The following is a 24,922-nucleotide window of genomic DNA, read 5'->3' on the forward strand; positions in this document are numbered from 1 at the left end:
TGTGGTGCAACTGCGCGCATTTGATGTCAAGTTGCTGAACCAGTCATTCCCAACCTGTTTTACGTTGCCCTTTCCTTACAATAGCTTGGCATATAAACTTTCCTTTCATGTCCAGTTGGAGTACACAGTGCTCTCAATGGCCAAACCTGATTTTTTTCCTTCTTGTCTTTTCCAAGTGTTCTTGTCTTTTCCAGGCATTTTATCCCATTTTTATTTTTCTTTCATTTCTTATCTACTTTTATTAATCCCCCCTTCCAAGGAAAGCCAGATGGAGTGTCTGCCATCGGGCTGCATGAGCTGCATTGCTACAGCAGGTTTGAGAGCCAGGGGAACAGAGGAGAGGTTGCAGTCATGGACAATGTAGCTGCTTCCACAGAAAGTGGCTCATACAGCTTTGTGAGGGGTCTTCCCTAGGAAAGGAGAGGAAAGATGGGAGGAATAAATGCGGCAAGTGGGTACTACCTGGAAATGAAAAATAAAATTAATTACTGGGGACTTTTAAACAACTGTCCACAACTTTATGTGGAAAACCCGCTGTGCTGTGGTCTTCTTTAAGGTGCAAAATATACGCTCAGAATGGTATCTTGACTAGGAGTACCATGGAGTACTGTAAATGATGCCTGATCTGAAAATTAACTACATCTGTCATTGATTTTTTTTTAAATTGGATGTTTAGACTTACAACTGCTGTTCAAAGTAAACTTGCAAGTGCAGGGTACAGAGATATTGTGGGAAAAGGGTGTAATAGCTTTCAAAAGAAAGAGTTTCTGCAACTTTAATTTTAACAGAACTAATATGTGATCGAACAACTAGCCATCCTAGATTCAGTTGAGTCTGCTGAGCCTTTTTACAACTCAGACTTGGCTAGCTCCCACTTGGGCAATGTGTGGCTTTTCTGGTTAACAATTCACTTAACATCATCATAGTTTTTCCTCCCGGCTGTTTCTGCAAAAACACACAGGTAATTTTAACAGGCATACTATAGAGACAAATTACTGCAGACCTATGAAGGAGAATCTTGCAACAGGTTCTCATCTGCCCTTTTCAACACACCTTTGTGATGCCTTCAAATTTTTAATGTGGCTTATTTTGTCATTTGACCTTGATTCTGATTTTTCACACCACTTGCACTATGATGAGAAATTACACAGGGGTACACATGCACACGCATAAGGATTCAAACAAGAAGAAAAGCCTTTTAAATTAATGTTACAGTGTTGAGGCCAAAGATCCTGATTACTGGCCAGTTAACATGAAAATACTTCAGGTTTAAAGTATTTTTTTATAATAATACCTGTGGCTTCTCAAATGTTTCTTCTCTTAAGCTCAAAACCTCACAGCTCTTAACAGATTGATTTTATGCACTGGCATTAACAAATTTTAATAGAAAAACTGAAACACATTCCTCATATCACAGTGGTAAAAATTTATACATCTTATAAAGGAATTTAATTTCCTTATATAGAGCAGAATTTTACGCATTGCTTTTAATCAATAAAATTGGTGCAGTTCTTATTTTAAATGGGTCTTTTTTTCTTTTTTTTTCTAAAGCTGCCTTTTACATAGAATCCAAAAAATCAAAAGGGTCTCCAATTAAGAAAACATTTTCTGTTGTGCTGAATTCATGTTACCGTACTGTGAGCTCTGACATTTTGTTTCTGTGGTAACCAAAATCAGCTGATTAGTTGGCATGGCAACAGAAAAGATGTAATCCCAGCAGACACACTCTAATCAATGCCCCCAGCACAGATGGTCTCCGGAGGATCAACAAGAAAGAGGCTGGCAGGCATTCAGTATATCACGTGGTTGCTCTAGACTAGGCCAGGAAAAAACTAAAAAAGAACATTTCTCAAACTAACCAATAGGTTTTTAACCCCTTCACTGCACTTATTAATTGTAGGAAATTTAACTGCTTGCACCTATGAAAACCAACTTTGGTCCTGTGCCTTATTGCTCAGACTCTCACTCTCCTACACCAGGCATCTTTTAGAAGTCTTCCCCTTTTATTAACTACCATTTCTCAAACGTGAGTTGTTGCTTGCAAAGAAACCTAAACCTTATACAAATGTGGGAAATGCCTGAGACTGTTAGTAAGGATTAAAATCACTGAGTTTCAAGGGCTTCGCCTATAAAATCCAGCTGATGGCCCCACTGCTGGGTGCAGGAACAGAATGGTTTGAACACAGGGTGATCACTGCTCTCGTGGTGAAGGCAAAGCTCGCCTCTGCCAATCTATTGGGAAATATAAACATTGCTAACTGCACAAAAACAGTTTGCCCACACATAAAGTTGGAGTGTCGGTGACCACAGTAAAAACAGAGACTTAGGAGGACTCCTAAAGCTTTCCTTTACCTGGAGAAAAAAATGAAGCATCTGCCAGGTAAACCAACATGGTAGTCAGGGCTTCAGTCTCTTCTCTTGCCACATTTAATTCATGCCATTGAACTTCTGTATTAAATTCTTTATAGTATTTATTTATACCTTGATAAAACAATTTTGTGTGACACTTTACAAGGACCTCTTGCCCTCCAAAGAGAAGCTGGACTATTCATATTCTTATTGCTAGGCATGTTCTAGCCATATTTGTTTAAAAAAAAAATTGGAAATGCCATTTCATATATTCGTCCAATACTGCAATATGCAGTGAGTTGCTCTAAGAAAATGTTGAAATGAATAAAATGCAGCTGTGGATTCCTAGTTCAATACATGATGAGAACTGCTTCAGCCCATTCTATTAGAAGTTAGTGAATTTGCAGCTTAGAAGTTGTCTGTGAAACTGAAAGCGCTATTAACAAATATTTTTGCATGAAAACCCCCTCTGTGGTAGTTTCACTGGGTCAAATTCAGACACGATCTAAGGAGCTACGCAGTCTATTGGAGCACTGCTTTTTATGGGAGGTCTGCTTTGTTCCACCACCGATGCTGTGACAGTAGGCGTTTACCTTTGGGTACAAGATCTCTGCCCTCAGTATCTCTGCTAGAAGTTACACACGCACAGCTGAGACAACATTCGGCTCTAACCTGTTTCTGAGAGAGTGATAGATTCTCTTCTCCCTTATTCCAGCAACTACTGGTTTATTTCAAATTTGCTCTTACTAACACAGTCATATTTTAAACCTACAGCCATTAACCCCCCCGAATTTTTCTCCTAGAATCCAAATCACATCCCCACCTGAACTTTTTTACTGGGATACAGAGGTTTATATCGGAATCTGCCACGGAAACATCAGGGCTGAAGCAGGCCATGCGCTGCCAGGGCTGCAGCAGACGGAGAGGCTCAGTGCGCACAAGAGGATGGTGCTAGGGGAGGCGGCTGTGGTCCCCCGCACACGAGGCGTGCACCCAGCCCGGTCCCTGCGGCTAGTCTGCTGTGACTTGCTGGATACTAGCCTCCTTTCCAAAGCAACAACACTGTAATGTGCTGCCATGATAAGTAAAATAAACTAACTGAACTGAGAAAAGCGTGTTGTATCTACTGATTCCAAAAAACCTCCCTTTTATTTGCTATTGCATTAAAGCTAGCACAAAGGGAAATGACACAGAAATCGCTTTAGGGAACTCCGCAGAGAAGCAGCTACTGAATACCCTCATCCCCTGCGCATGGCCAGCATGCACAACTCCTCGTGAGCACTGCGGTGGCAAAGAGCGGTACCTAGGAATATCTGGTCTCTTTGCATCCCTCTTGGTCTCTGTTTGTGTCCACGTAAGTCACAGGGGGCTGGAGTGGGAGAGCTGGAACGACGACACCATTAAACACACACCTCCCAGCTGACCAGTGCTCCACACACCAGTGGCCTCCTCTCCCTCTTCTTTGAGCCCCACTCCAAGAGCCACGAGGATGGCAGGGAAGATCCTACGAAGGGATGGCACTCGCATATGTGCTAAAACAGTATAAGCCTCGTGGGCCCTGGTCATAATGCTGTCAACAGCCGGTGCCTTTTTTGACTCTAAAACCTCCACTGTCCTGCAGGGCAGGGCAAGGGCAGGGCAACACGGATGGGTTATCTCCTCCTGCTGCCCCTTCTCCCTTTGTGCTTTTCTCCATGCAAAGGTTAAAATTCATGCAGGTGAACAGGTACAAGATGGAAAATCATCATTTCCTGTTAATTTATGAAAGGGAACATTTCCATTTTGAAAATCAGTTTACTGATTTTTTTAACATAAGAAAATTTTTGTTTTAATTTGTATTTTCCACCTTTTTGGTACTGCTTTTTATAAATATATGGCACTCAGTTTAATTACAGGACTAGAAGTGGCCAATTCATGAAGATAATTCACTATCAATTACAAATATTGAATATTCACTAACTGCCTGGTCCAGAGCATGTTTAAATCAATTGACTCCTTCCATTGACTTCACTGCCCTTTGGACCAGCATCCTACTGTATTAAATCACTATTTTCCTAGAGATTTATAGTCCTTGGACTGGGCAAGTATCAAATGTAATGCATACCATCCCAAATGGTAGGTACCAGCAATGTAAAATCTCATTGTTGCTTTAAAATCAAGCCCAGAGAAAAGAAGATGGGCAGGTTGAATTTAATTCACATACAACTGATGATTCTGGCAACCTGGCATTATGTGCTTCCCTTGCAATCTTTCTGGGAGAATTGCAGAGGATGCCCACAGAATTTTCCAGTCACGTAATGAATATAGAAAATAGTAATTAAATGGCTTCAAGGGTTTTCAGTATTAGAAATAATCTCAGTCTACCAGAAAAATGCAACAGCCAATATTTTTCACCCTTATACACACTGAAAAAGAAAAAGAAAAAGAAAAACCAACAACATGCTTTATTGAGTCTTCCCTGTTACCTTGGTAAACATGGGTTTTCCATGCTGAGTGACCATGGTGCATTGATCACAGTCCACTGTGATGGATGAGTTGTGGTATGACTCTTTTGAGTGCTTGAGAATGTAATACAGGTCTGTTACACCTCCTTCAAAGACAGTGCTAAAATAACGAGGAATGAGGGTCCTTCCAATTGCTGTGAGGAAAATACAAAGCAGAATTCAGCAAATGCTCTAGGTTATAAAATCTCAAACCATTTGCTAACAGAACATGAATAATTTTAAGTGCAATGAAATCAAACTTTCATTTAACGAATATAATACATGTTCTCTGCTGTAGAAATGTTGCGCCTGCTCCCATTGAAATCAATGAAAATGGCTTACTCCATTCAGAGGGAGTGGGCTCATCTTATTTAATCTTTTTACATTGATGGCGAGTTAGAGTCACTCTTGAAACCATCTGCAAGGTTTTTTGTCCCAAAGTAATTATTATACAGAAAGCCACATGGTGTCAATTATGACTGAAAGTTGGATATTACTCATAAATGTATAAATACAAGTGGTGAGCATTTACAGAAATATACTCGTACACCCAAAAAGGCAAAGCACATTTATATAGGGGAGTTGTGTACACATATATGTTGGTCTGTGTGGGGGCACATGTATATTTTTATATACCCACCCACACATACACATACACATGCACACACACTCTTGATTGAATAGGAGGGCTGCTGCCAAGAAATCAGGGTCCTGGGGATTGAAGAAGGACCTGAGAATGCAATACGATATATGTTACACAATACATGACTACCCACAGGTCTATCTGAGATCTCTTTTTAGACCAGAAGTATTTATGTCATAGGCTAGAAAGTCTGAGCAGACACCTGAACTAGCTTATATGCATCACTTAAACCCCAAACTATGAACTCAAGGTACCCAATTCTGCAATACTTACTTGGGCAAAACACTCACTGAAGTCACACCTCTCACTTCAATAGCAGTTTCTGGTAAGTACTACAAGGTCTAATTCCAAATATGTAATAGTAATAGTGAGCTTCTGAGTGTACTTCAGATTCACAAACTAGCAGAAGCACTGACATCAAAGGCAATTATCTCATATGCAACCGATGTTTTCCATCTCTGTTTTTACAGATAATTTTGGATGCAACCACAAGCCTGGTATGACAGAACACTTCAGTTTATAATAGACCGATACTTCCATACCAAGTGACTCATTGCTTTGCATGCATTAATCAATCCACAGTAATTCTAAGCGGTGGATACACAAAAATTGCCTCCCTTTTACAGAGGGAAAAACCAAGAGATCTAAACTGTGTTTTGGAAGAATGAGATAGAAAAGTCACCATCAACAGGCAAAATTAGAGTTCATTAGTTCCTAATTCTTATTTGTCTATTAGGACTATGTGGTGACTCATGCCTCCCTCATTTGCTGTATACTTTTGAGAGTAATTTCTAAAAAAATTATTTTGCCAGCATACGAACAAAGGCTCCTGACCCTAAAAATGTATTTGCAAGTGGGTGTTGTAAATTAAAAAGTATGGCGTTTTCACAGTTCTGTGAAAACTGTTTCTGCTCTGTGCATTACAATGTGCAATATTGCATGTGCAGTCATAATGCACATTATACAATGAAAATATACAAATATAGAAAATTAGGACTTGTTAAAGCTTTTGCTGTAATATTAGATATTAATGTAATTTAATGTACAAAAATATAACACACTCTCTGGAAGTGGCTGACAATTCAATGAATATGTTGAAAGACTATTCTATGACTCTAGCTCCCGAAAAAACCCACCCACTCACCATGCATATATTAATTTTCCACAGTCATTTAATTTAATTTATAAAAACTAAAGTCCAGCGTATCAGCATAGGACTCAACTCAGGCTTTAACTCAAATTTCTCCATGTTGGTATGGTATATAGTAAAACGTGAAATTTACCCATCAAGTTAATTTCTTGCTCCCCTAAGGCTAATTAGTGCAAATTAAATTTCCTGCTAATCATCCTAAGCAGCAAATGTGTGATATGAAAATCCAGCATTCCTACTGATTGTGATAAACTTCTATTCACGTGACTTATGCACTGCATAAATATCTAGAAACTATTTTAACTGCATAGACCGTTCCCAAAGTAGCATGGTCATATGGCGTTACTTTTTGCCTTGTATTCACAGCTACAACACATTAAAGAAGGTCAGAGATACATTAAATACCTTATTCTTATTACTTTTCCTAATAACTATTACCTATGTTTGCCACAGGGATATGCTACTGTGAACAACAAAGTGAGGAACCAAAAGGATGAGGAGGAGTAGCGGTGCACACAAGGATATGCCCCATCGAACCTGATTTTCAATGACAGATGCACATGCAGACCCCGTCTGTCTGTAAAATTGAAAATAGCTAATGCAAATGTCCAGCATAAATTATTATAGCTAATATTCAGCTCCAGAAGAAACTTTAATGGAAACCTGTATCAATAAGCAGACCTGTCCTCAGCTCACCATGTTACCTTGCCACAGAAGACTGAAGCAGGTTCAAGGTTTTGGTTCTCTTCCTGAAGCATTCAATGGCTTAAAAAGATCATTTGATTTCTAGGATAAACATGAAACTCTCTACAGCGGTAACAAAGCTTATTTGTGCAAGAGATGGTGTTTCCAAGAACAACAAAAGCCTGTGGAACAGCTCTTATAAAGTTTAGGGATCATCACAAACTTTGTGCATTTTAAGTGCAAAGGACTTTTCCTTGATTTTTTCTCCTCCAAACCATAATTGTGTATATGAGTATTCAAGTACATATGTGTGTGCACCCCCAGCTCTGCTGCATGCATATATACAATCCTTTCCTGGGCACAGGAATATGAGTGTGGCAAAAGTGCTTTTCCTTCCCTTCTTGCAGTAGATGGACACACTTAGGTGTGGATGTACACACACCACCTGTGTCTGCCACTGTATATCTCAATGGGATTTTAGCAACACCACATATCTTCTGCCAGAGTCAGCTGAAGGCTGCTTCCTAGGAGGACTCCAAGTAACGTGAAGGCAGGAGCATGGGACAACTTGATACCTGTGACCACTTCAGGATGTAGTTTAGCCATCCTTGCACCAGTAAAGTGAACTCACAACTTGCAGAGCACAGAGCAAGCTGTACGCTGGCTTTGTCTTGGGTTTGCAGTTCCCCAGAGGCAGTCACAGACAATAACGGAATGTATAGTCTAAATAGTGTATGGTGTAATATCTAATCGCACCAACAGGGCTGAACGAAGCTTTACGTGCTACTGCCATTGGAATTCCTTCATGTTTTAGAGCTTGGCTTTTAGTCCACAGAATACACTTTTAAGCGTGTATCTCTGCCTGGTTTTGTAGGGCTCCTCCCTCCCACACCACACTTCCCAAAAGGAGCATCATACGGCCACCCTCAGAGCCAGATCTTTGCCACAGGAGCTCTGAGAGCAAGTGTTTGCAGTAGCAGTTTGAGTACAGGGAGGCTCTTGTAGTTTCCTTTCCTGGTGTCAGGGTCCTGAGAGCACCCTGAGAGCACCTCTGCTTTGGGGTTGGGCTGCCAGGCAGATTTTCTTTCCAGTTTCTCAGGGGAATCCTTGCCCGGCTACTGCAAGGTTTTCTGCCTACAGCCTCGTGATGTTCCCTGCAACCGGATTTCCTTCCAGTCCTGACTCCTATCCAACTGTTGCTCTTTATTCTTTCTCCAGTCTCTTTGCTCACCTACCCCCATGGTCCAATCCTCTATTTTCTCACTTTATGATTGGTTGCTTTGCATCAGTTATCTTCTAAGTTCACTGTTGATCTCCCAGTATCTCCCTGTCTTCTCTCTCCCTCCTTGCATGCTGTCCCTTTGTCTCTTGTTTAAAGAGGCTCATTAACCCTTCCCAAATGCATCCGATTTCCTCATTCTGCTTACTTAAGCAGCTGTCTAGTCTCAGTCTCCTTATTCTCCTCCACTCCCCCCAAAATGCCAGCTTCACACACACTTTCTCAGTGCCCCTCCTACCCAGCCAGGCTGCCCCAGCTCCTTGCCCCAAGCTCCCTGCCTCAGCAGTCTAAGCCCTTGATTTTGTGGGTTTTTTTCCCCCAGGATTCTTTCTCTGCCCTTTTCCCCACTCTGCCTCCTCCTAACAGTAGATTCTTTCTCCAAACGAACCCCATCTCTCCTTCCTTCCTTCAGCTTCTCATCCAGCCAGGGACCAGGCAAGGGGACTTCTTCCTTCTGTGCCTTCACCCCACCCTCCCAGCCCAACATCTCCCCATTCCCCGTGTTTTTCTCACTGACTTCCAACTCTCCCTTACCTAATCATCCTCCATCTTCTCCTTTCACCTCCCAGTCACTATTTCTCTCCCCCTCTCACATCCATGTCATCTTGTCCTGGTTTTTATCCTGCTCTTTCTTTTTTCCTCCTCTTCCCTCTTCTTTCCTCCACTTTCAGGTCAAGTTTCTTCCTTCACGGGGCCACCTGGATCCTGGGCGCATCCGCCGGCAGTGCAGGAGAAGGACGGGCTTCCTGCTCTTGTGTGCAGCACCAGCTGAGCCTTCCCTGTGGGCTTTGCAGTGGAAGTGTCCATGACTCAACACAGCCCTGAGCTGCAACACGTCTAGTTACCCTCTACAGTTGGCATGTGGATAGCCCCACTGGGCTCCTACAAGAAGCCCTACTATGTTCCTGGGAAATGGAGTCCTTGGAAACTTTAGCTGTCAAATTCTACTAAAGCCTGCACTGAGTACTTGAGAATGGGTGCTTCTTCTCCTCAAAGATTTATAAATTTCCTAAATTCAGTCAGATTTCCACAAAGAGGACAAAAGGGGAAACCCCTGCTGCAAAGGTGAGCAACCCTACTCCAGAGCATACAGATTCTTGGGCATTTAAAAAAAAGTTGCAAGACTTTTGTAACACGGACAAAACAATATTTTTCCATTTGGGGGGAAAGAAGAAATCCTTTTTGGCTTAAATAAAAAAGAGCTAGCTAAAAGCAAAAACAATTTCAGCTTTATTGGGTCAAGTTTGTCAAAATTATAAATAAGTAGAAAGAAGGCCTTTTCATGGGACTTATCAAACAATATTAATAATAGATGCTATATCATCTGCCTGCAAGAATACATTAGAATAGCCATGACTGCAGATGCTGAGGCTCTCAGCCCAATACTCAGGCTTAGGAAAGCAGACGTAGGTTCATACCTGCATCTATACAAATACTAACAGGCTTTTACAGTGACATTACCCACAAAAGACTTTTACAGTGTGAAATGTGACACCCTGCATTGTAAGATACTGGATATAATAGAAGGAAAATTCACCTGCCCCTCAGCATTCAGGCATTAATTCCAGATCACTGGAATGCTGCTTTAAATTATCATTTTGTCCTGGGCAGCATCCTTCATCCCTAGCTGAGTATCTGAGAAGGTACTACTTCCCATGAGAAGCGGGCACTGCCCCTTAACGTTTGCTTCATTTGTGCTAGCAAATCCCCAGATAGCAGAGCAAACTGACAAAGATCAGCTGGATTTAGCAACAGGTAACAGTTATTTATATGAAAATGTCTATAAGAAAGGCATATCTGAAGTGACTATTTTGCACAAAATATAATGCTGTCATCTGCTGGAATGATGTACCTTTAGCCTATTCAGTGGTGTAACAGCTTGGGTACATGTGATTTTGTATACCTTTCCAGTAGATCAGAGACCTAAATATAATTTTAGAATTGAAGTAAGACAGGTAGATTTGTGACACTCCCCCAAACATGAGTGGTCCAGAAATCAATTAATTCAATCTATGAACATAGGCAAGAAGCTTTATAGGTCAGTAACAGTTATATTATATATAATTTCTTAAGTATCATTCCTAGGGAATTCTAAAGAGATGAATGAAACCATCTGACATATTAAATGGCTCGAGGCCTGCCTCTCAGGGAGGGATGCATTTGAGTCACACTCCCACTTTTTGGCCTGGGCATGCAACAATAATGATTAGGGTGCCCTTCTGTCATCCTGATCCTAGCAATCATTATTTTCATGCTGTCCTTTCATTTATTTCCCCTTTTAAATATGTTTGCCTGAGTGTAAAATACTTTATTCTCTCAGGAATATGTTTAAGTCTAAAATTATTTTTCCATCCCAAATTGAGCCAAAAAGTCCAACGATCTCTAGGTGGGAATGGCCGTAACTTGTGAAGTTCAGGGTTTTTGCAAGCCTCAGACTAGCTATGGGCAGAAAGCCAGTTAAAAAAATAGTGTGTAATATAATTGTGGTACCACTGCACACCATGTGGTGGTGATGGTACTGTTGGTTTGGGGTTTTTCTCCCAAGGAAGATTTGAATAAAATAGAAAGTAAACATGTTTTTCTAGTTCACAGGAAACTGGTATTATTTGTGGGCTAGGAATAGAAGAACACTTCCTCCCTTTGTGTCCCAAAGATAGGCTGTCAAAATCTCAATGCCCTCACTACAGAACGAAGGTTCACGGCCTCTTTGCAGAAGCAGGGCTTGACAGCAAACCCCTTCTTGCTCACTGAACTGCTCATGTGTTGCCTTTACAGTAGATGCTCTCAGAGGCAGAAGCTTGGATTTTGCATATACATACACATGTAAGATAAATGCTAAGTTGGTATAGAAGTGAAACAATGGAAGTGTTAATCAGTGAAATAAAAATACTGGGTTTATTGCTTCCAGGCTGGTTTTTGCAGCCCTGAATCCTGTCAAGTCCTATGTCTTCAATTAGAGCTAGGATACAAAATAAGTAATAAACCAGACACAAATAAAAACATAAAATATAAAAAGCTTTTAAACATTCCACAGAATCAGCAACAGAATGAAAAAAACCACCCTGTGCCTATAGCTTAAAGGAGCTCTGTCTAGAAGCTCTGGTGCAGCCTGCAGCTGATTATCTCATCCACATGCTATAGACAGGCTCAAGGAACTCCACTGGTTGGGGCTGTAGGTTTTTTTGGCTCCCAACACAAAAAGTTGAGCTGTCCTGTAAAGCTCTGGACAGACCATGAAAGTCCCTTGTTTGAGAGGTTGTCACAGTTGGATCTCAGTAATTAAATGGAGATACTCTGCCTAACTCTCCCTCAGCCAGATGTAAGGGCTAGGGAAGCCGGGAGAGGACTTCCCATTGATTGCAAATGAGCTTTCCTGAGCACTGCAGAAGAAAGCCTGAGCTTTCTGTTAATTGTTAATTGACATCTCTGGGCACGGCTAATTGACACCTGCGTGGGCTAGAGCTTGGCATGTTCATTTACATACGTTTTGTAACTGAAATAAACAAGTCAGTACACACAAAGCAAAACTTCATGGAGTTACATAGTGATGTCATTGCCCAAATTTGTCCCAGTGAAATAGCATGTCAGGTGTGTTCCCTCCCAGACACAGTCCATGTGGCTGGGACATGGAGGGAGGGATCCCTCCATGAGGCTGGACAACAGTAAAGCTCCAGTTTCCAGTACTGTGACCTGCTCTCTGGAATTGCTGCAAGGCAGGCTGCTCGTGGGAATGCCCCTCCACCTTCCTAAGACCTTATCTGGTGAGTGGATTCAAACCCATACAACATGAATCTGTCGATTCCCAGGAAAAGCTACTGTCAGATTTGATAGTATGGCACGAAAGGCAGTGAAAAGACAGTCTAATAAGTCCAAATTCTGTCTCAGAGATGTCTGGGACATGTTGATTAAACCACCCACATGTATCCAAGGCAGAATCTGGCACACACAGATCTGTCCTTTTTTTCTCCCTATCTAGTGGGTAAGATTGGGCTCCTATCATTTAGACTACTTATAGAATAAAAATTATAAAGTATGATTAATTTCCACTTACAGGAAATTTCTAGGTTTTTATACAAATTAAATACTAAGTAAAATTAAATATATGATTTAAAATCTATTACAACTGTAGTAATAATATATTACAGTATACTAGTATACTATTAATAGTAGTATACTAGTAATATACTACATTGTGTTTAAACATTCAGAAAACATCTATATAATCTACAGACATTATAGATTTTAAACTCCATGAAGTTTGGAAGACAGTGGAAGTTCTACCTCCATATTGCTAATAAAGCACAGCTTTTTGAGGAGTAAAATTAGCCATACATACATTCTTCCCCTGTCCTTACAATTTCAGTTTTTTCTTTAATGATCTACTTAGCACTTTATGGAAATTGGGGAAACTGAAGGTTTTCAACCATTTTGCCTTTGTTCACAATTTTGTAGCAAAACTGCAAAGTGGGATGAGTAACATGGATTGAGCACTGTGACTGAGTGACTTGAATCCTTCCCACATCCAGAATCCAATGTTTTGGGGTGTTTTTGTTTTGATCCATGGTACTTCCATGGTATCTGCAATATCTTATTTATTTTATGTCAATAATATTGCCTACAGTTAAAAGCTATAACCCAAAACACTAAAGCTTATAAAATTGCAAATGTCTAGGTTTCCCTCTCCAGTTCCTTCTATCCTGTGTAATTCAATCATTGTGTTAGGTATGACTCTGCCTTTTCTCCAGTATTTTCTAACATTTTACCCCGGTGAGGATTTGCCTGCATAATTTTGATTCAGTTGACAGTGTATTTCCTTTTCTCAAAGTCCGTAACTAGCACTTCAATCCTCTAAAACACACTTGAGTCAAGAACAAGTAACAGAAACTTTAGGACAATGAGACCTCAGCTTAACTCCCCACAACTTATGACCCTTATTCCCATAGACATATAACCTGCAACTCAGTCTTAAATCCATCATCTCTCTGAAGAGAGACAGTATTTTACTATAAATCATTTTGGTAAAAAACAGTCAGAAAACAACTAAAAAGCTCTGTATGTCTCAGTACAAAGCTAAACTGCATCAGCATAGTTTTTCATTAAGGCGCAGCCAGCCTACCTATTACAATAAAATTTCCTACCAATCCTTTCCTTATTATACTAGCAGCACACTACCAGTCTTTAAAGAATTGCTCACTACAAAATTCAGTCTTCAGATCTCAAGTATTTCAGCCTCAGGCTGAGACCATGTGGACCAGGGGATGTGGAAAGCAAGTCTGAGACCCCTTTGACAGGATTGCAGCTGGGCTTGGAGGACACCTCTGGGGATCGTCTGGTCCAACCCCCCACTCAGAGCAGGGTCACCTGCAGTGGGTTGCCTAGGACTGTGTCCAGCTGGGTTTTGAATATATCCAGGGATGGAACCTTCACGACCTTCCTGGGTAACCTGTGCCAGTGTTTGGCCATCCTTCAAGGAAAATGCTTTTTCTTATGTTTAAATGGAATTTTCTGTGCTTTACTTTGTGCCCAGGGCCTCTTGCATTTCACTGGGAAACACTGAGAAGAGTCTGGCTCTGTCTTCTTTACTCTGTCCCCATCATATATTTACACGCATTGATAAGATGCCCCTTCTCCAGGCTGCACAGTCTCAGCTCTCTCAGCCTCTCCTTGTATGACAGACCCTCCAAGCCCTTAATCATATTCATGGCTCTTCTCTGGACTCTCTCCAGCACATCCATGTTTTTCTTCTAAGTGGTGAGCCCAAACTGAGTATCCTACTCCAGATGTGTCTCACCAGCACCGAGGGAAAGGTCACCTACCTCAGAGTCTCCCTAATGCAGCCCAGGAGGCTGTTGGCTTCTTTGCTGCAATGGCACATTGCTGGCTCACAGTCACTTGAACTCTCAGCTCCTTTCCTGCAGGTCTTACAACCAGCACCTCAAATTCAAGCACAAAGAGCAGAGCACCAGCCCTGCACATTTCTGTACCAGCTTCCAGCTTTATGTTTTCACTCTGTATCCAGTGACAACCCTCAAAGAACTCAGGGAGTCTGCTAACTGATCATAAAATGAAAACTCAGAGCCCATAAAACTTGTTATTTAAACAACTGAATTAGGTTTCTAGTAGTACAGAGCAGGCCAGACCCTTAGCCACATTGAAAAATTCAGAATTTGTCACAGCAGGCACATTTCTGAGAAAGCCTATGGTCTAAGGTGATTTTTTAGGCTGGAGGGGTAAAGTGTTTGAGGGGGTTACCCATATTCTTTTTCCACACACAAAAGACATACCTTAGATGAGGAAGCTCCAGCTTTAACTGTAAAACTTCCACATCTTATAAATCAAAACCATCACTCCCTGGCAAAGATCTGTACACGAATATTTTAGCGAAGAGAATATTTATATTTGCATAAAAAATCTGCACTCTGAATGCGAATAAAGCTGGAACAAATGGTTTGCCTGGTTGCAGTATACAGCCACTCACACTTCTGTCTGTGCTAATCATTCTGTTTGAAGAAGGAGTATTTCAGCTAACTTTGTTCAACAACTGCAAAGAAGAAAGTTTTAAAGGCAAGCCAAAGAGGTTATTCACAGCTGTATGACAAACCACTGTCAAAACATAACAAACCACAACCAAACTCAAGCAGAAAATGACAAAATGTAAGACCGTAAAAATGATGGAAATTGTGCAGGACAGGCTTTTTAGATGAACAAATGCAATCTGTACCGGCACAAAGGACCAACACAGCACAGAAAATGATACCCAGAAAAGTCGTCTCAAGAAATAAAGGCAAAAACATAAAATTCAAATGACAGGACACCAAAAGGAACAGACAAAAACCAGGCAAACCATCCAGTTGTATTAAATCAAGCACACCCCTGACCCTTGACTTCATCTGACCTAGCAGAATACTAAACACGGCAAGAAACAAAAAATTATGTAAAAGCACAAGCAAAATGACATTAAGATAAAGTGATGTTGGCCGTACCCTCACATACTGCCACAATTTTATGCAGGTACCCAAGCTGGTCTGGGGCAGGGAGAACCTAGACAGAGTGCTCAAAACCAAAGCTTAGCTGCTGTAGAAAATGGGTGTCTGCCTTTCTGTGGTGTGTTCGTGCTGGTGTAGGGTTAACTGGCCATCCCACACATTTCACAGCAATAGACTTGATTAATCTCATGTTGATCTGAATCCAAACAGTTCCACAAAAATTAAGCAAGTCACTGGAACCACACCAATTACCACCTGCAAAGAATTTGGCCATTATGCTGGGGATCTTCCCCCTCCCACCACCACCACATTGTATAAATATTCAAACTATTGCTACAAAAGCATGTAGGAAGATGTTGTGCTGTATTGGCTGGTACAAAGTTGTTCTGAAGACAGATGTCTACAACATAACTCTACCAGTTTCTGATCTCCACTCACTCCTCTAAACCATGTCAAGATGGAAAGCTGAGGCAGAAAAAAAAAAAAAAATCTTACATGTATTCTAGAAATACTATTAAACATTTACAGCCTATATGAGGGAAGAATAAACAACTGACAAAGTACTGATCTGAATAATGCATAGGTCCCTTTCACCCTTAGAAACATTAAAAGAGAAGCTGTGAGTGACTGAGACAGAGCACCATGTGTAGTGGATAGCTTTTTCACTTCTAAAGCTCCCAATTTACATCCAGGCAAAATCAGCAGCAACATACACCTTTCATTAGCTGCAACTCTGATAAATCCCATGTTTGGTTTCAGTCCAGTTTGTATCTGCCAGAATAGCACCTCACACCACCACCACCGTGCCTGATGAGAAGCCTGAGGACAAGCACAGGCTGCCAGGACCTCGCAGGGCTCAGCTCAGGCAGAATTTACCTTTCTTCTTGGATGCTTTCTGCAGCTCTCCACAAGCTCCCTTCTATTGAGAAAAAGCTAGTAACAGTACTTATGGCAGCTAGTTTAAGTTACTTAAAGCTACTCCTTCACTGTGGTTAGTACAGTGTAAACATAGCCATGAAGGTATCTATAAAACATATTGTAGGCAGACACCCACTTGCTCTGCTAACACTTCAAGTAACCCAAAAGCTACGTGTTTGCATAGCGTGGCATCAAGTCTGAGCAAGTAAACCCTGTGAAGAGGCAGGCTATATTTGTTTGGGCTCTGAGCCAGATGAAAATGGCCACACAGCATTTGGTCAGCCTGGCAAGTGGGCAGAATGGGCTCATATAGGCATTTGCCAAATAGGCATAGCTGACCTCCTCGAGGCTGGAAGACTTCTTTTCATGGCAAGACTGAAGCCCACAGGTAGGCAATGTGAAGGAGAAAGACAGTCCCTTCCCTGAACACAGGACTTCATGCTCAAGCACTGTCAGTCAAGCATCACAGCACGGTCCACATTCAGGTGAAAAATATCAGAGGTGAAATGTGTTGATATGTGCATCAAAGGGGACATAACATAGTGGGGAGTGTGTCTGGAGAACTGGTGGGAGGTGAGGGGTTACAGTGATATGATAAAAGACACACACGGCATTCTCAAAATCCTCAAACTGCATTGAGCACATGTGGATTGATAACCAGCATGATTTTTCTGGTAATTTTACACTGTAGACGTATGAACAATATCTCACCAGTGGATAATATCAGTTGTTGGTTATATACATGTTTTATAACAACCAGAACACTCTTTTTCAAAAAGCTGTTGGTGGTTGGCTTTGATTTCTTTTTTTCTGCAGCAAAGCTTGCTTTCCCACTCTCTTTCTCTTTCAAGCTCATGGAAGCTAACTGCAGAGAAAGTAAAAAGGTATTCAACACACTAGACAAAATAATTAGGAAAATATTCTACCATTTTTAAATGTTTTGTTGGTTTTAAAAGTGCAGCTTGTTTATTACCCTTAAAACGAAGGCAAGTGCCCTGTGTTTAGCTATACAAATCAGATGTCTGACAAAATAACATCAAATAATAAAGAACCAATTTCAGAAAAGGGCAAGCAATGTAACAGGTTTATAAGCTTCAGTCAGAACACACGTTGTATGTAGTTTTTAATAAAATTTTATGCAGCAAGTAATGTAGAATGCTCTTAACTTGAAAAAGGTAACGTCAGTAATGAGTGCTGTAACAAATCTGTACTGAAGCTGAAATAGCCTCTTCCTATGTTTTCTGTCCTTTTAGCTGTATGATACATTTTTTCCACATTTCACAGAGAGTTATTATATCATCTTCTTGATATATTTTTGCTACATCGACTCCTTGTGATTTCTGGAACCACTACAGGTAAGATGCAGTTCCCATGACAGTGCTGAACTGCCACTGTCAGGACAGCTTCAGGGACCCCCTGAACATAAAACATAACAACCACCAGACAGGATCAACCCAAATGCCCACCCAGACCAACGACTGTGCCTGAAAGCAGCCAAAGTAAAAACCTAAGAAAAAAAATGGGGGAAAAAAGGACAATTGTGACATGGTCCTTGCCCTGGTCCATCATACCTGCTTCCAAAAACGAACAGGTGGAAAGCTACAAAGGTGATGGTTGCATTCAATTACATATGGAAGTCACGGCTACTAATAGCTATTAACATCCAAGCACAATGAGATCACAGGAAACCTCATGCGCTAAATATCGACCTAACAACTCTTAATTTAATTACAGAAAAATATATACAAACTTTATGATCCCAGACTGGAAACATATAAAAAAAATTTCTCTTGGAACATATTTTCTTACAGAACTTAAGAAATTCAAGGTGGGAAGTTTTTCTCTAAAGGTTTAGCAATAACATTTATCTTTCAGCAGTGTTGATAGGGTTACAGTGCAACGCTGCCAATAAGCATCCCTGTTGACACCAGAGAGAGGGATCCAGATCGATAACTCAATGTTCTGATATCTTAACATGCGTATGACTATCTAACTCAAAATACTTCTTTAACAAATTAAAAATATATTCTCAAAATCTACCAAACTTGAAAAATGTACAGAAATCACTTAATATGGGAAAACCAATTTAATTTGGTATCTTCCACATTTGTCATGGTCAAACAGGACTCTCAATAAAAAAAATGTGATACTCCACTTGCAATGTAAACATGAAGATATGGTGCTGTATACATACGTATTTGAAATACCCCCCGGCTTTCAAATAATTTGTACATATTTCACAACCAAGAATATTTTTTTTAAACAGCAGCATTGCAAAATCAACTCAGGATCTGGAAATTTGCGTGCCGATTACTGCAGTGAATAGTTAGCTGACACATTTGTTTACAAAACTTAACACCATGTAAGAGTAAGATTCGTAGGAACCAATTCATACTTGTGTTATAAGACAAATAAAAAAGGTGCTGGAATAAAATGCAGAAAAGCCAGTCCAAAATTGTTATCTTGTAGGCATCCATTACACATAAGACTTACAGCAAGTAACACTCCTACAAAGTCATTTTTCACCATAACCATAGAAAAATATCTCTGCCTAAAGTCAGTCTTCCTTCACTACACTCATACATGAATATTTTCAAATGATTTTTTTCCCCCTGTTAATCCTGATCTTAGTTCAGACATTATTCAAGGACAAATCCTGGTCCCTCATGGATCTCCACTTAAACAGCAGGAATTTTGCTTGCATAATGATAAGAAGAATCGGAAGAAAATTATCTTCAGTTTTGTGAAGTTAGTCATCTAAGAGGTAAGGGCAGAGGATGAGTGCCATACTCTGTTGCAGGACAGGTAGCTGCACTGTTTCTCCTCCCTGTGTGTCCAGATCATGTCAATAAAGCACAGTGCATGCAACTTGAAAACCTCAGATAAATGGGCTTTGCTCTGCAACTACTTGCTAATACAGACTGAATTCTGCATAATTTTTTTTCAGCAAAATTGTGGATTAATTCAAAACTAAAATGCCATTTCGCTACAAAAAATAGAAAAGGAGGAAAAATCACCCACAGTGAAGCATAAAGCAATTTAGACAAATAAAAGCTGTTCCCAGACCTCTGCACAAACCTTGGACTGAACATGACATTTAAAATTTTTTTGGATCAGCACTCTTGTATTTTATACAGTACTTTATCCACATCCCTCCTATCCTCCTGTTCCTAGAATCAGCACAGCTAGAAATATAAATTAAAAGGTTATTCTTGCATACCTCACATCTGGTTAGAGTTAGGAAGTGCTAAAAATCGTATGAGGGAATTTATTCTCGCAGGCTTTTGAGCTTGAAATTCTTGTTCTTTTCTGCCTTTGCAAGAACCTCAGAGGCAAGTGGTTCTTAAAAAGGGATGGCTATTTTGCTTGCCATTGGAAAAGAGTGAAATTACTTTGATGGTCTAAGCTATGGCTTGGAACTTATAAATAACTCATTAAATATTTGAATGTACGCGGGTTAACATAGAAAACAATTCACAGCAACCAATGTGATACTAAAGACTCTTCTTCCCTGGGCTTCATACTCAGTAGGTGCCCACACTGACTGCACAATGTAACACAATGCATGATTCATGGGGTGGTTTGGTTTTGCCACACCATGCAACTGAGTCTCACCTGCTACTGCAGACGAAACTCGCATCGGTATATGGGGACCTATACTTCTGAAAGAGGAAAATATCGACCCTCTCTTTTACAGTATGTGCTTTTTGTCTACATAACGTTCCCACTCCAGGAGCAATAAACATTTAGCAAAGTGTTTCTGAATTTCTTCAGGCTAATCCTCTATGCCAACACACTCACGCAATATCCTACTGAGGTGGAACAGGAGCTTCTAACCATATGCACATTGTGCTGGCAAAGCAGCAAGAGTTTGATTTCCCAGAGCTATTCCCATGAGGTGGTGTGCAGCATAGTCACAAGCAGTGGCTCTGCGTGACATTTCTCACCTTTAATGTCTCCTAAAAATCCGCCACTTCCGAGGCAGATGGCAGACTACACCCCCAAAGAGGCAACTTCACAGGAAGCCTTCGCTCTGCGTGGGGATGTTGCGTAGGGGAGCTGAACTTTTGCTCCTCCTCTGTTATTTCCACCTGCTTTTTCCCCCCGAGTTTCATCACTTGTATGTCATCCCATTCACATTTTACTCTCCCATGTCGTAAGCCTTCTGCTCCATTCAATGTCCTTCAAAGGGGTACTCACATGGAAGTCACTCACAGGAAGGTCACCCAAAGCGTTTCCACTGAAGAATTTGTGTTTGCCACTTGTTTGTTAAGTTATCGGTGCTCTGAACGTTCTAAGTAGTGATAAATGCACCCAAACCTGCAGAATCTCAAGAAAGGTGCTGGGAATGGTTGAATTTCAGAACACAGGTTTTCATGCAACTGTGAGAAGATTTAAGAGCAAATGGTAGTACTAACAAAACAACATTTTTGTTTACTGCATCAGAGCTACAAGTTACACTTGAGGAATGACATTCTTAACAGTGTCAAGAAAAAGTGGTGTTTACTTTATAAGGAGTAAATTTTAACCTAAATGTGATCAGAAACCAAGAAAAATTCTTACTTTTTTTCAGAGAATCTTCTATGTTTACACTCCAGTATCATGAAAAAAATGACAACATCTATGTTGTGGGTGTCTTTTTTGTCTCCCCAATGATTCCAGAAATTAAGAATATTTTGGTATATTCTATAGTGATTTATTTGAAATATAAAACTTTATGTAAATATGTTACTTTATGTAACTAGCCGACTGATGTGGAATAACCAACTCCTTCCCACATGCCGTACTCACTATACTGACCATGGTACGTTGGGTTGACGTATCTTAGGCAAATGTAGCAGTGCTCCCTGCCAAGTCTGCAAACTAGTCCTAAGAGGTGACTGCCAATGGATGTTTCTTAATGGGCACAGTGAGATGACAATTACGGGGGATTCTTCCAACTACCTATCCATCTATGAATCATTCTCCTAGATTTACAAGGAATTACTACATTGTCTTTATTAAATGTGATACTAAGCAGGAGTCTTGCTGAAACACTGAATAAAAACTGGACTGCTGGCAACATTAGATATGTTGAAGGAAAGAGTCATCAGCCACTTGCATATCTGCTAACCACAGGAATACACTACTGCAAGATGGATGGTTTATATTACTGATACCACATTGGTGTCACTGCAATGGAAAATTATACAGGTTTGCTTTTTGTCTTTTTCACTATTTTTTCTCAATGCATCACTGACAGTAGTTATATGAAACTGCTCTTGTTTGAAACGTAGTGGCCTAGAAAATACATAAACTGATGCCAGTGTGTCTGCTACAGAACAGAAGGATCCCAGTGGGCTCCCTTTATAAGATTATTCCAGTATGGGTCAACTGTTGCAATATTCAGCAACCTAAATATCATTAAAGGAGTTATTCCCTACTGTGTCCTTTCCTATCTAACACCTTTTTGAGCAAAAACTTCGATGTTTCCTCCAATACATATTTTTTGAGTATCCCACTGATCTTGCCTGTTCTTGGAAAACACCCTGGCAATCTGCAGAGATTAATCTCAAGTTGCAGCATTGCTGTTTTCCATGGCACGACAGTCCATGCTGCAAAGAGGTGTGTTCATCTGGTTCACTGGACACCACAGGTCTACTTCCTGACTCCTCTGCATGGTTACAAGAGACATTTACTTCATATATGATTTTGCTAGTAAATTAAGATCCTCATTACCTGAAAAAGTTTCAGAAATGTAGCCTCACTTTAAGAGCAAATCTCTATATGATCTGGCACAAAGTTTACTGTCATGAAAGACATTGACAGCAAGGGATGATTGCCTTCCAGAGTTGCAAGATATATTTTGAAAATAGGAAACAGACCATTGTGTTTATTTACTTATGCTTTTGAAGTGTGCAATATAGAACCCCGCCTCAGCATCACTGGGGAGAGTCAGCAGCAGTTCAGTCTCTGCTGAGATACAGAAGGGACCCTGCCTTTGAGCAGGCAAACTTTCCTGTAACTCTTTACAATTTAGGCTGACTACATGCAATACCATTTGTTGCTGAAATGTACTGTCAATTAGCATATGCAAATTATGGATTAAAATATGCAAACCATATGTAAATCACACTTATTTTTGAAAGGCTTGCCTAAAGAGGGGGATGTAGCTGTCACTTTTAACAATAGCAAACACCTAACAGCAAACGCCTACATGTAAAACTACTAGAAAGACACAGTAGTGGTGCAGTGTTGGAGCACATCTGAACTCACATCCTCTTTCAAGACACAAAATAACTTGGGGGGGGGGAGTTGGCATTTGTTTATGGTGTATTGCATACCTGTGCCTACTAGCGAATGCTTTAAGACAGGATAGCTTGAAATACTGCAATAGATAAGCTTGCAGAGAACAACCTTTCCCCCTGAATATGTAAGGAAGCATATAACGCTCTGTGAAAGAAACGGTAAGTACTAAAAAACCCTTGTACCATGAATAAGAAGGAAAGACCTGGCCCACATTATTATATCACTGCTTTTCTGTGAGAAGTTGAGCCCTAAAATGGAATGACAAACTCATGATGAGCCCCAAAATCTTCCTTAATTTATCATCATTTTCCCTTAAAAACCTTGAGAGCAAATTTCAAAGCCTCTCCCATGTCTTCTAGAATGTCCTATGGTGCACAGTAAACTGGGGGCAATTATTTCATCGAGAAGCAATTAATTATTTTCATTCATGTCATAAAGATGGGTACTGAACATGTCAGAAATTGAAACAGAAAGCTTACCGCAAATACTTTCACTGAAAATACTGCTCTTGCAGCACAGTTCCTAATCTACACGCAATTTGATAGAAGTATAACTGTAGGACAGTAAATATTATTGAAATACTTATAGCAGCAACATTCCAAGAACGGTCACAGTAGTAGAGAGTAAACAGATCTTATTCAGGTAAAGCTCACCCCTCTTTGCATGTGGGCACGAAGCACGCCGTTATAAAAGTGTCACCGTGAAAGGGGCTAAGGACGACTTCTTCATGTGGGCAAAGGCCGTGCTCACAGGCGAACCCAGGCGGTCGGCAGAGCGGGAGCAATGCAAGACGTGACCAGCCTTAGCTGCTCGCTGTCATCCTGCTGGGAGCTACAAGCCCACGGGGGGACACCACAACAGCCCTCGTGAAGGCTCCTACTCCACACGGGGGCTCGGTGGTGGCTGAAGTTGGCTTGGCAAGGCAGCGCGTGACAAGAGCCCCCTCTGAGGTCAGTCACCTCCAGAGGAAGGGCAACAGCAAACAGCAGGGATGGTCACTTTTAAAATAACTACAGCTGTTTCCACATGTGACCGTGTTCTAACAGCGTGGTTTGCAACCATTATTTAATTGTAATTTCAGCTAACCATTTTGCAGTAATTGATGGCTGAATAAGAAATTCAACAACTGCCTATACGGCTGAACAAATTATATTCTGCTTATAATACTTTCTTAACTCAGCCACCCACTATGGCTGAAATATTTGATTGCTAAATTGATTTTTCATTAATTTAATCTTCGGGGATGATTATTATTCTGAAGCCGGACCACACACAATAAAAATAGGCTTTTTATTAGTCATATAGTCATAGGGCACATAGGGAAAAAGGCATGTGCCCTGGCTGATGAATCCTGGCTGATGTATAATTTGTTGTTCCAATGCCAACTTGCAGAAGACCACTACTTCATCACAGTTGGTCTGATAGAAGTGAAAAGAAATTTGGGTCCTATTAGTCCTTTTAAAAAATCTTGACCTTGAAAATACGAAACTACTTGGAAGAGATTTTTAAATAGCTGTAATAACAAAAAATAATCCCAATACTGAAATCTTAAATTAAGAAAAGCTCTTTCTCATTTCAGGAGACATTTGTTATCAGGAAGACAGTGTGTCCTGAAAGTGCTGTGTAATAGTTTCACAGTAAATAAATGCTTTTAAAACCATGGACTGTGATTACCATAAAATACATCCTTGCAAAAAATATAATCAATTAGCAAAAGGTCTTTAATACAAGACACTTTACAAATACATGTCACTGAAACTACTCACACAAATAAATATTTGCAGGAGAGTAAGAGGGAGACCTTAATGTTTTTTCAGAGAAAACTTGCTAGGAAGCAACTACACCTACTCCACTGAATAAGAGATGTGGTCAGCAATGTAAATTAGTGGTCAGTGCGAGCCATCTCAAAACTCCTGCTTGGTAATGTTTTCAAATTACCTCTTTTTTCTGGCAGTCGCCATTTTGCAGGTCTTAACTATCCCAGCCAAAGCAAAGCAGCAGAATACTGCTGACCTCCTCACGGTCTAGAGAGGACATTTCTAAGGTTAATATTCTTCCTTTTGGCAAGATTTTCCTTTCACTTCTGCAAGTAACCCAGGCCCCAAAATCTTCAACATGATGCCCACCAACTAATGCATTAAT

At 40.5% G+C, this 24,922-nt stretch overlaps 1 protein-coding gene across 13 annotated transcripts in view; it reads right to left on the reverse strand.

The window, feature by feature from the left end:
* The window catches only part of LDB2 (LIM domain binding 2), a 380,372-nt gene that overhangs the window by 48,409 nt on the left and 307,041 nt on the right, over positions 1-24,922 (reverse strand). For all 13 annotated transcript variants that reach the window (XM_075023511.1, XM_075023520.1, XM_075023501.1 and 10 more), the window contains one exon: positions 4,815-4,987. In XM_075023511.1, the coding sequence (XP_074879612.1) occupies positions 4,815-4,987 (173 nt within the window). The remainder of the gene's footprint in view (positions 1-4,814; positions 4,988-24,922) is intronic.

The sequence above is a fragment of the Buteo buteo genome, chromosome 1 (genome assembly GCF_964188355.1).
Source record: "Buteo buteo chromosome 1, bButBut1.hap1.1, whole genome shotgun sequence".
NCBI classification, from domain to species: Eukaryota; Metazoa; Chordata; class Aves; order Accipitriformes; family Accipitridae; genus Buteo; species Buteo buteo.